Here is a 14,993-nt window from a genome sequence, read left to right on the forward strand (position 1 = left end):
TTCGGTCAAGGATTTACTTTCCAATAATAAATAGCCCTTGGGCAAGTCCTTTTTATGACATTCAATTAAGTGGCATTGACTTGCAGTGTGGGTTTTTTTTTTCTATTTGAGCTTCAATTTACACTTACTAATTACCCTAATATACTGAGCAGGCAATATCTTAAATCAGAATCATGCCAGTGAGTTTTCTGCAAGTCTTGTACATAATATTGTACAAATGTGAATGTGTCATATGGTTTTTCTTTAGGAACATGCACGGTATAGAAAGTGAGAAAATGCCTAATGTTCCTGCATAGCTTTACCATAATCTGCTGATGAATGCAATGTTAACCCAGAATATGCAGATATGTTAGGCCATTTATCCAAGACTAGGGGTCTGCCTTTAGTCCAATGAAGAGTGACCTTCGGAACACAAAGAATATTAGCCATATGGTAAGAGTTTGTTTTTGAAAAGAATGATCTATGCTTGGTGTTGTAGTAAGAAGGGGGACTTAATGCAGCTCGTTTGGCTATTTTCCATCATTCAGTATAGTTTTGGAGAAAATTCAGTTTCCATATAAACACAGGAAGTAGCAACATACCATATAAGCCTGAATTGTTTGTTTTGCCTGGTACGAGCAGTATAACCAAAGCTCAGAAAAAGCAGTTTTTGAGGGCATCGGTGCTGATCAAATATTTATCATATTAAGAAAATAGATAACTCGGGTTAGATCTTTGAATATGATCGGGCCCTTTTGTGCCATTCACGGACCAGATTGTGCTTGAAAATTGGCAACAGGGAATTCCCCTGATGGAAAGGAACTCCCACTGACATAAAGCTGGTGGAGCCAGTTCCTGCGACCAGCTGTTCCACCAAACTCCAGCATAGAGCTCCACTCCGCTGAGACCAATTGCTAGGGTGCTCCAGTCGGGGTAGCACTGGCATAGATTGACCCGCCACGTTAAGGAATTGTAACTAGCTCCTGATGCTCACCTCTGCAGAGCCTGAATAGCTGACTAGTGTAAAGTAATGAGTTTTCTGTAAATCTGGAGAAGATTTCAAAGCCTAAGAAATATACTTAGTTGGGGATTTGATCTTTTGTTTCTGAACCTATGGACTCTGTTCGATTCTCACACTCAGTCACTCACAAGGAAACAACCTAAGGAGAGCCATTTTTGAACAGTTGCTTCTCTGCTGCATCCTCCCCTCTCCAGGGCTGGCTAGCATTGGCATTGGCTTCTATCCAATACCTGAACTCTGTATTTTCCCCCATTTGTCAATCCAAGCTCCAGTAATGGTTCCTGTTTTGGTGCATAATGTTTGGCTCATAGTGGAAAGATGAACCTACCATGTTGGGTGACTGTTCCCCAGTTCCATCCTTTCCCCTGTGATGTATGCCCCTCTTTGTTGATTTAGAGCTGAGCTTTTCCATAGTTCTTGTAGAAGGCAAGCTATGTGCAGCAGAATTTGCCATCAGCATGACCCCTGTTCGCAGGATTTTTGTGGCTCTGCTCCTCTTTACATATTATAAAGCAATGGAGGTGGGGAGCAAACATAGGATCTTATACTTAGACACATGGTTAAATAGCATATGATTTTATTTGTAGTGTTTGTGCTAAATAGGTGACTTTTGCTTACCATGTGTCCTTTCCATTCTTTGCTTCAGAGGTTTGCAACAGAAAAGGGAAGGGAGTGGGTGGTAATTTAGCACATTTTATCCTCCAGGTATCCCCAAATAGTTCACAATCATTGTCCTTCCTAATAGCATTGAATGGGCTTGTAAAGAGTTTAAATTGGCACTAAAAATAAACAAACCTCTTTTGAAAAGCTGTTATGTAAGAGTCTTTTCCAAATTATGTTAATGCTGTGGAAGGAAATCTAGTTATAATGAAAACATAATTTGAGACCAGCAGCCAAGTACCACTGAACACGAGCCAACTAACAGTGTGTGGGGGATGCTCTGAAAAGCATGGTTGTGTGTGTCTTTAAAAAGTGTAAGCATGTGAAAATTCACTAGCATCATACCCGCCCCCCCCCCATCTTGAAGAATATGTTGTCCTCCTTAGTTTTCCCCTAATGTTTGCACTTTAAAACTCTCCTTTGCTTCTCAACTGCATGGACATTATGGAAGTGATCTGGTTAAAAACTGTAAGAAAAAATAGTGTCTTTATTATTGATGCTAATCTGCAGGGTCCTGAATTTGCACAGAAGATGCAGGGAGGCTCTAGTCTTTAAACCGTTGCATCATGGAGTTTGTAAATTGGTAGATTTAGAAAGTGTAATGAAGACACGATGAATAGGTCATGGAGTGTAGCTTGAAAACCTGCTGTCATGTTGGTTTTACAGATTTTCAAGGCTCCTAGTAATAAGCAGGCTGCTGGTGATTTGAAAGCTACTCTTGCCTTTTGTAAGACACTTTTTCTTAGGGCTCGTACCACAAACGGAATGCATTCTAAAAAATCTTATGTAAATATTTGGTTCTTTTAATCTGCGGAATCATTGCAAATGTTCCCAAGCAGAACACTTTTGTTTATCACATTTTCTTTTTATTTACAGACACTGCAGTAACAAGCTAGGTCTTGCATTTAATATTGTATTTTCCTCATTATCTCAGCTTTGAAAGATGGCATGCTTGGGACTCCATTACTCAGCCGGATATTGTGAATCTCTATGCAGCCTATCCTTAGCACACACGCTTCCTCAGCACGGGATAATCTAACCTCTCTGCGACTGAATGTTTTGTGACTGGGGAAAGGCTCCTTTTTAGTTACATTGAGCAATATTCATCCAAAGCCAATACAAAGTGGTGTGAATTGCACCTCCTTGTGGCAACCTGCACCCCAGGTGGGAAGGTTATTCTGACAGGAAAGCACTGATGATACTGATGCCTGCCTTCTCTCAAGCTTTCTGCTGTAGTGGGGAGGGCAGTTTTAGTTTCTGCTGAGGCCCTAAAGTCATTTAGAGCAGAGATTTCTAAGGGGAGGCAGTGAATCAGTGCCTCCCCAGTAATGTTGGCTTTACTGCCTTGGTGGCCAGCAATGCCCATTGCTGTACTGGTCCCCTGAGCAGGCCCACCCCAGTGGAATGGGAGGGTCTTCTAGTGGCATAAATCCGACTATCTGCCTTTCAGGCTTTGTGCCTTGTTTGCTGTGGCTTCCTCTGGTGTAACACTGGGCTGTGTGTGGCTATGGCTGCACATAAGCAAGGAAGATAGTGAATGATATTCCAAAGTTTAAGCATTGCGAACCCAAATAATTAAGCAAATAATATATGAGCTGAGCCTGAAATATTGGACTTGTTATACTGCTAGAGACCATCTAAAAAGTTTGGTGGTATTTAAAACTGGGGTTGTGTTTTAAATAATGGTAGGTTTCTATAATACAGAAAGCCACATGGGATTCTAGCAGCCGTAATGTATCAGCTCCCGGTGGTATTGGGTATCACTGGTTTCTTGTGTGTGATTATATCTCTCCCTTTGTGGCTGACCCTAGCAATTATTCAGGCTAGTTACATCCCACAGCAAAGAGTTCTCAACAGAAGTGTAAAACTTGCACTTTTGGTGCTGAAGGTTGAATGCCTGCTGACAGCAGTAGTGTCTGTGTGTATGTGGATGTGGTTCATTAAGAGTTCTCTGTGTATTTTTCACTGAGTTAGTCCCAAATCATTTTTGGAAATGACGTATATTACCTGTTTCCTTTCATAAGCAGTGTAAGTCAGGAAGCATATTAAAGAATTAGCCAGAGAACAAACTACAGTGCTGCAGTTGACAAGGAACATGATGTGATGGTGAGAAATGCACATTTTTTTTAAAATTAAGGGCAAAATTCTCATCTCTGCTGCTCTCTGTGGCTCTCTTAGTGATGTCATTGGAAGTTTCATTCACAGGACAAGAGCTGAATGTGGTATGCAGAAGAGATACACAATGTGGAAGAGAGGAGGATTTTGTAAGGGCTAAAGCCCCTGGAATACTTAGTTATGATTGCAAATATTTTGCTCCTAATAGTTTGTAGGTGGCTTATGTATGAGGTTTAAATAAAATATTACTAAGCTTGTAAAATTGTAAAATATTACTAAGTGTGTAAAATTTGGCTAAAAATAGGGTTGGGTTATTAAGATGAATAAACTTAAATATAATATATAAAATATACATATATAAAAGTTTGTAGCTTTTGTTACCATTTAGAATACAAGGCATTCATTCTTTAGAACCAGAACTAATGGCATTTTTATATCCAATTCCACACGGAAGAAATTTTGAAAAAGTAATTCAGGCATCCATTAAAATCCAGCAGACAGCATATTTAAAGCGAATACTTCAAGCCAGTCCCACAGGGCAAAGAATAAGCCTTTGTAATTAAAATTGTATTATAAGAGAAGTTTTGTGGTTCAATTGTTAATGTATACTTAGTTGAAACCTACATGCATTTAAACTAGTTATTTTGTTCAACTTCAACTCAGTGCGTAAATAGCCAGGCTACAAGATACATCCTACCCTATTAATTAGTGTTAGTATTCCCATCGGTACAAGCTGATTGCCTGCCAATTCCAAAAGTTTACCCTTAAGCATGACAGCACTATATGATTGAAAACAAAACTGCCTGTAGGTATTCCCTATATGTTTTTGTATTAAATAGGACAATGTTTCCCATAATATTATTTCCCAGGTTAGTGGGGAGTTACTTAAATCCCAGACAGCAAATTACATAAGCTTTGAGTGCTATTGATCATGTCTACACTGTACCAGTATTCACTGAAGAACAATATAAATTACTGTACACCAGTTATGATTATAAAGCTTACAGTGATGTAATGGACACTATTTTCATCAATCTAAAGTTCAGACTGTTACTGCAGTTTAAATATTGAAACAGTGTATTAATGTGTGTTCTATGCTTTTGTGGTTTTGGAAACCTCTGTTTATTTAATGTGATGGAATAAATAATTCAGAATTGTCACCCTCAATTTACAATTTGTTGGGATCTATATTTTAAACTGTGTCTAGCCTAGAAACTGTAGGCAAGATAATAATATGCAGTAGAAAAATTCTTACTGATGAACACCATATTAATTCTTCACACAGTGCACAGTCAACCTGTGGAACTCGTTGCGATGGGATGTTATGACGGTCAAAAGTATAACTGAGTTCAAAGAAGAATTAGATAGATTCATGGAGAATAGATCCATTGTTGGCTATCAGCCATGATGGTCAGGGACACAACCCCGTGCTCTGGGTGTCTCTAAACATCTGACTGCTACAAGCCGAGACTGGATGACGGGTGGATCATGCGATATAGTGCCCTGTTCTGTTCGCTCCCTCTTAATGATCTGGCACCGGCCGTGATTGGAAGACAGGATACTGGTTAGATCAGAGGTAGGCAACCTATGGCACGTATGCCAAAGGCGGCACACAAGCTGATTTTCAGTGGCACTCACACTGCCCGGGTCCTGGCCACTGGTCCGGGGGGGTCTGCATTTTAATTTAATTTTAAATGAAGCTTTTTAAAACCTTGTTTACTTTACATACAACAATAGTTTAGTTATATATTATAGACTTATAGAAAGAGACCTTCTAAAAACATTAAAATGTATTACTGGCACATGAAACCTTAAATCAGAGTGAATAAATGAAGACTCGGTACACCACTTCTGAAAGGTTGCCAACCCCTGGGTTAGATGGACCTTTGATCTGACCCAGTATAGCCATTAGTATGTTATGTTCTTAATTAGTGGCCTTCCATCCTCCCTCTAAGATAAAACAACTTGTTAAATTTGGTTTAATTTCAAGCAAGCCTTACAAAAAGTTGCATAAATGTTCATGTGTCACACTTCTGTATCAACTATATCAACTTATGCTGGAACCCAAAATCATACACTCTGGGTAGGTCAGGAAGGGAGGTGAGTGGAAATGCATTATGACTTTTGATATAGCCAGTGCAATGAACACAGATCAAAAGAGCAAGCAATTGTTTAAATGATAAAGCATTTATTATAGCTTTATGATATGATAGGGCATTTCTTACTGGCCATTAATATACAGCTCAGGTGCATGTGAAGCACAAGAGAGCAGACCTCATGAATGCAAACATCACTGCACCCAAGGAATGGAATGTATATCTGTATCTTAGTGAATTTGTCACTGTTTTTCAGAAATATCGACAGTACATGTCAGGACTTCTGGCTCCTCCTTATGGTGTTATGGAAAGTGGCTCTAACAATGACAGTAAGTAAATATATGTATATATTTGGAAATCAGTTTTTAAAAAGTCCCTCCTCCTTAGATATTGGAGTTTTGTTCTCTTTAAGCATTGTGATGCATGATCTTTTTTTAGTGTGGACAGGAAGTGGTGTCAGTGTCCACCGTAAAAAAAAAAAAAAAAAAAAAAAAAAAAAAGGGGGTTGGTGTGCCCCAACTTTCTTTCTTTTATCTACCCGTTTTTCAGCTGATAGCAGTGAGAAGTGGGGGATAGCAAGGAACAATTACCTACTACACACCAGTCAATTTGAGGACTGCATTCAATTTTTGTGTTAAGTGCTGAGGGCAACACATCCAAACTTGTGTGCCTATCTAGGTACCTAAATCCACACTTAGGTATCTAAATTTAAATGAAGTCTTTGGGAGCTGTAGATGCTCAGCACTTCTGAAAATCAAGGATGTTTATTTAGGTGCCTGAATATGGATGTAGGATGTCTAACTTTAGTTGCTCAAATCTGCTAATGTTGGCCAGTACGTTTATACATTTGGTATATTTATTGTATCTGCTGTACTCATTGCTGCATTCCATGGGATTCATATGACATCTTTACACAGAAGGTTCTTCTAAAGAAACACATACCAATGTTATATTATATATTATGTTTTATAGAAGAATAGGTTGTTATGGACAGTGCTATTTTTGTTTTTAAATATTAAAACACAGTGTAATCCCTGGGCACAACAATTTCTGAGTTTTATGTGTGCCCAGCCAAATGCCCATGTACAGTCTTGAAATCTTAAAATTGGGGGAGGTCTGCTTAACCTGCCGATACATGTAGGATTTACACATTTGTTATTCTTAATGGGCATTTCATCTTTATAGCCTTCATACGTAGGTAGGAAGTACATTTTTCATTTCTGAATAATGTGGATCAAACTTACACTAACTACTAAACCTCATAAGTAAATGCACATGTACTCAAACTGCTAAGACCCTCCTAATTTTTTTATTACTTTCATGAATGGTTGCTTTAGTATTTAGAGAATGCACAATATGCTGTATTGATGTATTCCCTGTTTTCTTTTAGGGATGCCTGACAAGGAGAATATGTCTAGTAATGCTCTTTGCCCGGTATCTAAAAACAGTAATAAGGTAAATCACACATCATTCTTCACTACTTTGAAAATAAAAAAGAATAAATATAGCATTAAATTGGAAAAACAGTAAAACAATAAAAAGGGATGGGGGGAAAGGTCACAGTCCGACAAAGGCTTAAAACACATGTGTAACTTTATCGCACATGGAAAATCCCAGGCTACCACTGGGCTTTAGTCTTTGCAGGATCAAAGAGCAGTGGCTGAACTTTTCTCTCATTGCTGGTCCAGGACCAGGACATAAAAAAAAAAAGGTCTGTTATCTCAAATATATTCAGCTACTGTTGAAATTGGCAACAGCTTGAGCCTGGATCAGAACTTCACATCTGGGGCTCGTCTCTATAATAAAGTCACTGGGATGGAAGAGTATGTGGGTGAAATGCATCCCTGTGAAGAGGGCCAATGCAAGCCCAGGCACCATTATAGTCCTAATTCAGACCTACTTTGAGGGCTTAAGTGGGTTTTACGTAATGCATAGCCCTTGTACTGTCCCTTTACACAGGGCTGAATTTTACCTTATCTGTACAGAATAGCCGTAATCTCAATTCCCTTTCAAAAAGTGCTTCTCTGCCTTCATACTAACCAATTGGAACACACATATGATAATTTATTAGTAATGCTGTCTGGGTTTAAAATAACCACAATAGCAGGAAGAAATAATAGTAGCAGGGTCTGTTCCTGCTGGGGCCTGGGTGGGAGAGTTACAGGGATATAGAATGTTGCTTGGATGTTTTTCTTTCTGGACGTAGTATTTTAAAATGATGCATTTATTTTATGTCTTTAAAAAAATAATAGAATTTTTAAGTGGAAATTGAAAATATCTCTTGACAGCAGATAAAGCAAAAGAATACTTTAGCCCATTTCATTAATGTGAATATAACTAATTGAAAAAGGAAACCATTTGTTCTTGTTCACTTCCACCTCTCCCTGTCTGCCTGTCCCTCTTCCTCAGAGGTAGTAACCTTTCTTAATCATGTCTTTTAGCCTTTATTAAGCATACAGACACTACTGCATACGCAGTTCCTTTTTCCGCTCTGTTATTCACTAACAGCATAACACTTCCTGACCCAGCCTTATCCTGCATGAAAATTAACATTTTTCCATGAACTTAGTAATAGTAATCCTACGCACTCTGATAGCACCTTCCATTCTAAAAGCTTTCTAAAAATATTTATGAATTAAGGTCACAACACCTCTGTGAGGCATGATCATCTCCATTCTACATATGAGGAAACTCAGGCACAGAGAGGCTAGGTGACATACTTGAGACCACACAGGAAGTTGGTAGCAGAGTTGAAGCGAAGTAGTAGAGCGGAAGTTCACTTGTGGAATCCCACAAGGATCGATGCTCTCTCCTGTCTTATTCAACATCTGCATGCAGCCACTAGGTAAATGTGGACTCAGGTGCCAGAAATATGTAGATGTCACACAGCTCTACCTATCCTTCACCACATATGGGCATATGACTACCACCCAGATGGCCCAGTGCTTGGATGAGATCAGCTCATGGATGATATCAACTGGTTGAAACTGAACCCAAGCAAGACACAGGTGATGCTGGTGGGCAAAGGAAAGCATTTGGAAGGTTTGCAGCAATGGTGCAATCACCTTTGGTTGAAGGTACACATTCACAATTGGTCAATTCAGTCTGTAGCTTAGGAATGCTCCTGGATTCCTCACTGCTGCTAAGCTTTCACATGGCAGCATCTGTGAGTAATGCTTTCTACTGTCTCCAGCTGACTAGGAGACACCATCACATCCTGGCAAACGATGACCACGCCTTTGTCACCTCTTGGTTGGCCTACAGCAATACAATATACCTGAGCATGAAGCCTTCAGCACTATGATGGCCTTCGCTCATGGGGAGCATTGCCTCATAGTCTGGACTTAGGCCCTTCATACTGTGGTGGCAGGGTTTGGTAGGGGAGCCCAGGCCCTCCCACTCCACCAGACTCCGGCTCAGGGCCCTATGAGGCCTATCAAAGGTCTGACACCTGGGAAACCTTACGGCTGCCCTCCCTGAGCCACTTCCTATCATCCCAGGATTGTCCAGAGTTCGCTGTCTGTGGCGAGGAGATGTGCCAGGAGGTCAGCTCACCGCTTGGCACTTCCTTGTGGCCATGCGTGATGTGGTGGCTCCTCCTCACGGTGGCAGCTGCCCCGTCTGGTGGCTTTGCCCTGGGCCAGGTCAGTCCTCAGTCTCTCCCCTGCTGGGGTAGTCCATAGACAAAAGAAGGGGAATTAATGCAAACACTGAGCCCATATGAGAGAGAGGGGAGTGCCTCCCCCTCAGGGAGTATCTGCAGCAGGTAGGGTTGCCAATCCTTCAGGATTAGCCTGGAGTCTCCAGGAATTAAAGATTAATCTTTAATTAAAGATTGTCTTGTGATGAAATCTCCAGGAATGTATCCACCAAAATTGGCAACCCTAGCAGGGCCTCTCTTCCCTCAGGGAGGCACCTTTGGGCAGTTGTTGCAGGGAAAAGTCCTGTCTTCCCTCAGCTCTTTTCTCAGGTCCAATCTCTTTCCTGGCCTGCTTGCAAGTGAGCTGTTCTGCTCCCTTTTAGCTCCTCCTCCAGTCCGTGCGTCTCTTGCAGGTGTGGCGGAGTGGGGCTGGCTAAACCCAGAGCAGCTCATTAATCCTCTGTTACCATTGTGGGGTTTGTGTACCCCATCACAAGCTCTTAGGAAATTCCACTCGGTCCAGAATGCTGCACTACTCTCCTCAGCAACACAGACTACTGTGAACACATCAAACCTGTCCTCCACACTCTACACTGGCTTCCCATAGAATGTCAAGTCAAGTTCAAAGTCTCAACCCTTATCTTCAAGTTGCTCAATGGCCTGGGTCCAAGTTATCTAAAAGATCAGCTAAAGCTCTGGGATGAAGAATGTGGCTGACAATTTCACTTCTCTGGCACAATGTAACTTTCTGCAATGAGGGTTAAGCTCCTGTGTGTGAGGCCCAGATCTTTCTTGGGGGCCAGATAGTCAAGACTGGGGGTAAACTCCCCCAGGAACCAAGGACCATCACAAATTATACCACCTTCTTCTCTAAGTGAAAGGAACCTTTCTTTGATATTGACTTTTCTGTCATAAACATATAGCAACACATGTATATATTTAAAAACATTCCAAAACAAAACACTTTACATACAATTCTTCTTCAGGGAGATGAGAGAACAAACATGAGATGTTAGTCACTTTGCTTAGTGCACTGCTGAAAGATGGTGATGAGTGTGGAATAAAAACCTATGTAGAACAGAATAGCTCATGACTCCTAGTTCTATGCCTTTGCCACAAGTTCATAGTTCTTTTTATTTACAGGAAGTAAAAAAGCAAGTGCACCAAACAATATGTAAATGCATAAATGTTCAGTTTACTGCATGTCAGATTTATTTATATATGCATTTATGAATTATACCAATACTATAGTACCTGAACAACTTGTACCAGTCTCATATCCTGCTATCAATTAAAGATTTGATTGACCTGGAAAATATGCCTGCAGGTCCAGATTCTCAGATGTGTGGGGGTAGCTTTACACTGATCCAGGATGCAAAGTTGCCCCTAAATCCAGCACTAGCAGCCAGAGAAGGATTCCCCCTGTATAGATGAATCCTTGGGTAATGCAGAGCCACTTGAACAGCTACTAGGTTTGTGCAGAATCGCATGTCTGGAGTATCCTTATGCCACAGTTAGCCTTGGCTACTGGAATGACCCTTACTGATGCTGGCAGTAGGTGCAGTTTAGAGCAGGGTTCTCAACCTTTTTCTTTCTGAGGCCCCCCCCCAACATGCTATAAAAACTCCACAGCCCACCTGTGCCACAACTGGTTTTCTGCACATAAAAGCCAAGGCAGGCATCAGGGAGTAGCAAGCAGGGCAATTGCCTGGGGCCCCATGCTACAGGGGCCCCCGCAAAGCTAAGTTGCTCAGGCTTTGGCTTTAGCTCTGCATGGCAGGGCTTGTGGCCCCAGGCTTCAGCCCCATGCTGTGGGGCTTCAGCTTTCTGCCCGGGGCCCCAGCGAGTCTAACACTGGCCCTGCTCGGAGGACCCCCTGAAACCTGCTCATAGCCCCCCAGCAGGCCTCGGACTCCTGGTTGAGAACCACTGATTTAGAGCACCCTTCAAAGATCAGCCAAGCGTGGAGGTGGATGAGGTTTAAAGGAAGCTCTTTAAAATACTATGTTCTGTAAGAAAACATCCTGCACGGATCTGATATATTTCCAATTTTTTTGTTTTTATTATTTTCGTAGAACTTGCTTGTTTTAATTTTGCATGTAAATAATTCACAAATCTTTTCATATGGCTCATAAATTTGCTTCAAATTAAATAGAATATATTCCACTCTTTAAATATGAAATGTATTCATCTCTGATTCGGTTTATGTTAATTCTTTTAATAGCTCTAGAATAGATGATTTTCCATATTCACCATCTAATTATTTGAGCTGTATGTTCATAGCTTAATTTTTTTCTCTTGTCACCTTTTTCTTTTTTGATGAGTAACATAGATTTTTCTTCTAATGTATGCCTTCCAAGTATCCCACCATATGGGAGCATTTGGTATTCCTGGTTCAATTAAAATGGATCAAAAATGCGTTTCTGTCTGAAGAAAGCTGCTAAGTGATTTTTTCGTACCAAACAGGAATTCATTTGCATTTGGGGTTACTTTAGTGCACATCATTTAATACAAAGACACACAATTAAACTGAGCATAAAATAACTGAAACAAAATATGAAATGATTGTGTTAATGTCATCAGTTATATTTTGGGGAATGAAAACAATCAATTCTAGACTCTCTTACCTTAGAAAAAAGAACATAAATGCTTTCTGTTGGATTAGTTAAGTTTAATAATTGTATGATAGTGTCTCTTGAAATAGTTTTGCAAATTCTTATAGAACTAAACCTAGATATGACTGGGTCTAGTAGTTGAGCTTAAATTTCCAGGCTAAATGACAGAATCTATGATCATCTCAGATACATTTTGGAAAAAGTTACAGAAGAATAATAAGAAGACAGGAGACTCCTGATTGTGTACAGGTGGAGCTGGGAGCCAGGCCTGTATTTAAGGTTGCCTGATACTTTCCATCATGGGACCCTATTTTTAATTGCTTATAACTTTTCCAATCTTTAACTTTTTGGGTTGAAATTTTCCAGGCCAGGGGTCTGCCTGAGGCTGAAAGTTTCAGCTAAACTGGTTGGCCATTTCGGAGAATGAGGTTGGGGAAAAATATGTTGTTTGTCCGTGTTAAAAAAAATAATTCTTAGTCTTTTCCTGGAGAAGCTCTAGCGCCTCCATGCAGGGACTTGAAATTTAGCAGTGGATGTCACCCTGGCATCAGGGATGCACCTTTTGTCATCCCCATAACACTTTGCCCAAGAAATAATACTCTGAAAAATCTCAGTTCACACATGCTTGCTAGAGAAATTTGTTAGAGTTTGACAGCTAAATTCTCCAAAGATCCCATCTGCACTGGTCACATTCTGCACATGCATGCCATCTCAGGGCTGCAGGAACTGAACAAGCCTTTCTCTGCAATTATTTCTCCCAGCTCAGGGGTGGCTAACCTGTGGCTCCGGAGCCACATGCGGCTCTTCAGAAGTTAATATGCGGCTCCTTGTATAGGCACCGACTCCAGGGCTGGAGCTACAGGCACCAACTTTCCAATGTGCCAGGGGGTGCTCACTGCTCACTCCCTGGCTCTGCCACAGGCCCTGCCCCCAATCCACCCCTTCCCGCACCCTCCCCTGAGCCTGCCATGCCCTCGCTCCTCCCCCGCACCCTCCCCCCCAGAACCTCCTGCACACCATGAAACAGGTGATTGGGAGGTGTGGGGAGGGAGTGGGAGGCGCTCATCAGCAGGGCTGCTGGTGGGTGGGAGGTGTTGGGAGCCAGGGGCGGGTGGGGAGCTGACGGGGGGGCTGCTGATGTATTACTGTGGCTCTTTGGCAATGTACATTGGTAAATTCTGGCTCCTTCTCAGACTCTGGTTGGCCACCCCTGTCCCAGCTGCTAGGGGCCTCTGTGGAGCCAGGCACTGGAACTGAGAGGAGGAAGACTGTCTCTTCTGTGCTCTCAGTGCATCTCCTGCTGTCACCCAGGCAGTGAGAAGGAGCAGGAGGAAACTGGCTAACTATTCCCACCGGTTATGGAGACACGGGAAGAGGGAGCTGCAGGACCAAGACAGTAGGGAGAAGAAGGCAGGATGGCAGGGGTAGATAGGAGCAGAGAAAGACCCAGGCTAGGCGCATAAAGTCTCTAACCACTCTCCTACAGAACCTGGAATTGAACTCAGAAGTCTTCAGTCTTTGCATTTCTTTCCTGTCAGCAATTAACTGTGAAATCCTCTGCCAAAGCATGTGTCTTATCCTCCTCTAGTGATGGTCCCATAGGGGGTAACAGCCTACAACTGCTATCATTTACTCTGTTAGCTCATGTGGAAGAGATCTGTGCTGCGGTCCTAAAGATCTCAATCCTGTTGGTGTCCTATGCTGGGGCTCAATATGGTTTCTCATGTTGGGATTTCTGTGGGTTTTTTTGTTTTTGAATTAGGGAATTAAACCCAAAAAACTATGTTAAAAGAACCTTAAAGTCAAGCATTCAAAAGTCAGTCAATGTCTGAATGTGCAATTTTAATTAGGCTCCCTTGTGTGTATGCATTATGTTATGGGCTTTAATTACATAATCACATATTATTTTTTCCGTGGGACCCCTTAACAATATAAATTCTAACCTCAGACAGTAACATTGACACATTGTTTTTGTTTTGGTACAGCCTAATTCCTCTAACATTGCATAGAAAATTAATTTAATATATGCCTTATTTGTGGAAAAATATATATCCCAAAAGTAGGAAAGTTCTTATTCTTCATTTTTCTTCTTCTCACTGCTTTTGCAGAATAATCTATATACACAATAAATTAGATGTAATTGGCATGACTTTTTGCATGTAGATCTTGATATGAGCTTGGGAGTATACTTTGTTTGAACTCTCTGTTATGTTTTATTTTAATGTGTTCCCATGCATATAGTTCTACTATACTGAAATAACAACATGGGCTCCCTCTGGTGGTCAAAGTAATACCTTTAAATACCCTTAACATTAGGTAATGTCTAAATAGCACAATGGCTAAACTGTCTGCTTTTTCTTTCAAAGGTAATGCATTCAAATCCCGCTGAGTGTAATTTTTTCAAAAATTCGTTTATTTGAGGACATTTTTCTTACCAAGACCTTTACAATATATGCTTATATATCTCTTTGGAAGTTATCTTTTTGTTTTGTTTCCTCCATGATTTATTTGATAGACAATAATTTAAAATTGTATTATATCTTTAATAAATTATAGCATTTCTGGCTTTTTGGCTGTTGTCCTATATGACTTCTCACTTGCTAAAAGTTAGGCATGTGCTTAAGTGCCTTGCTAGATCAAGGGTCTAGGTTGGCATAATTGAGAACAGAATTTGGTCCATTCAAATAATTGGAATAGCATGGGTGGAAAAGCAGTATTCGGTATTTTGTCAGCCCTAGATCTTTTTAATAAAAATATCTAAAACAACTTTTAGTAGAAAGAAAAAGTATAATCTGAGTATTAATCATTTAAATGATAGCTTTTTCTACATAAACAACCAAATTAATATTAATTTATTTTAATTTTTA

The 14,993-nt window shown here is 40.7% G+C and overlaps 1 protein-coding gene across 1 annotated transcript in view; it reads left to right on the forward strand.

Moving 5' to 3' along the window:
• RAPGEF4 (Rap guanine nucleotide exchange factor 4) overlaps positions 1-14,993 on the forward strand; it is a 228,390-nt gene that overhangs the window by 121,161 nt on the left and 92,236 nt on the right. Inside the window, exons 5-6 of the mRNA XM_026647574.1 lie at positions 6,128-6,200; positions 7,262-7,326. Of these exons, the coding sequence (XP_026503359.1) occupies positions 6,128-6,200; positions 7,262-7,326 (138 nt within the window). The remainder of the gene's footprint in view (positions 1-6,127; positions 6,201-7,261; positions 7,327-14,993) is intronic.

The sequence above is a fragment of the Terrapene carolina genome, unplaced genomic scaffold (genome assembly GCF_002925995.2).
Source record: "Terrapene carolina triunguis isolate 2854851 unplaced genomic scaffold, T_m_triunguis-2.0 Scaffold62, whole genome shotgun sequence".
Classification (NCBI taxonomy): Eukaryota; Metazoa; Chordata; order Testudines; family Emydidae; genus Terrapene; species Terrapene triunguis.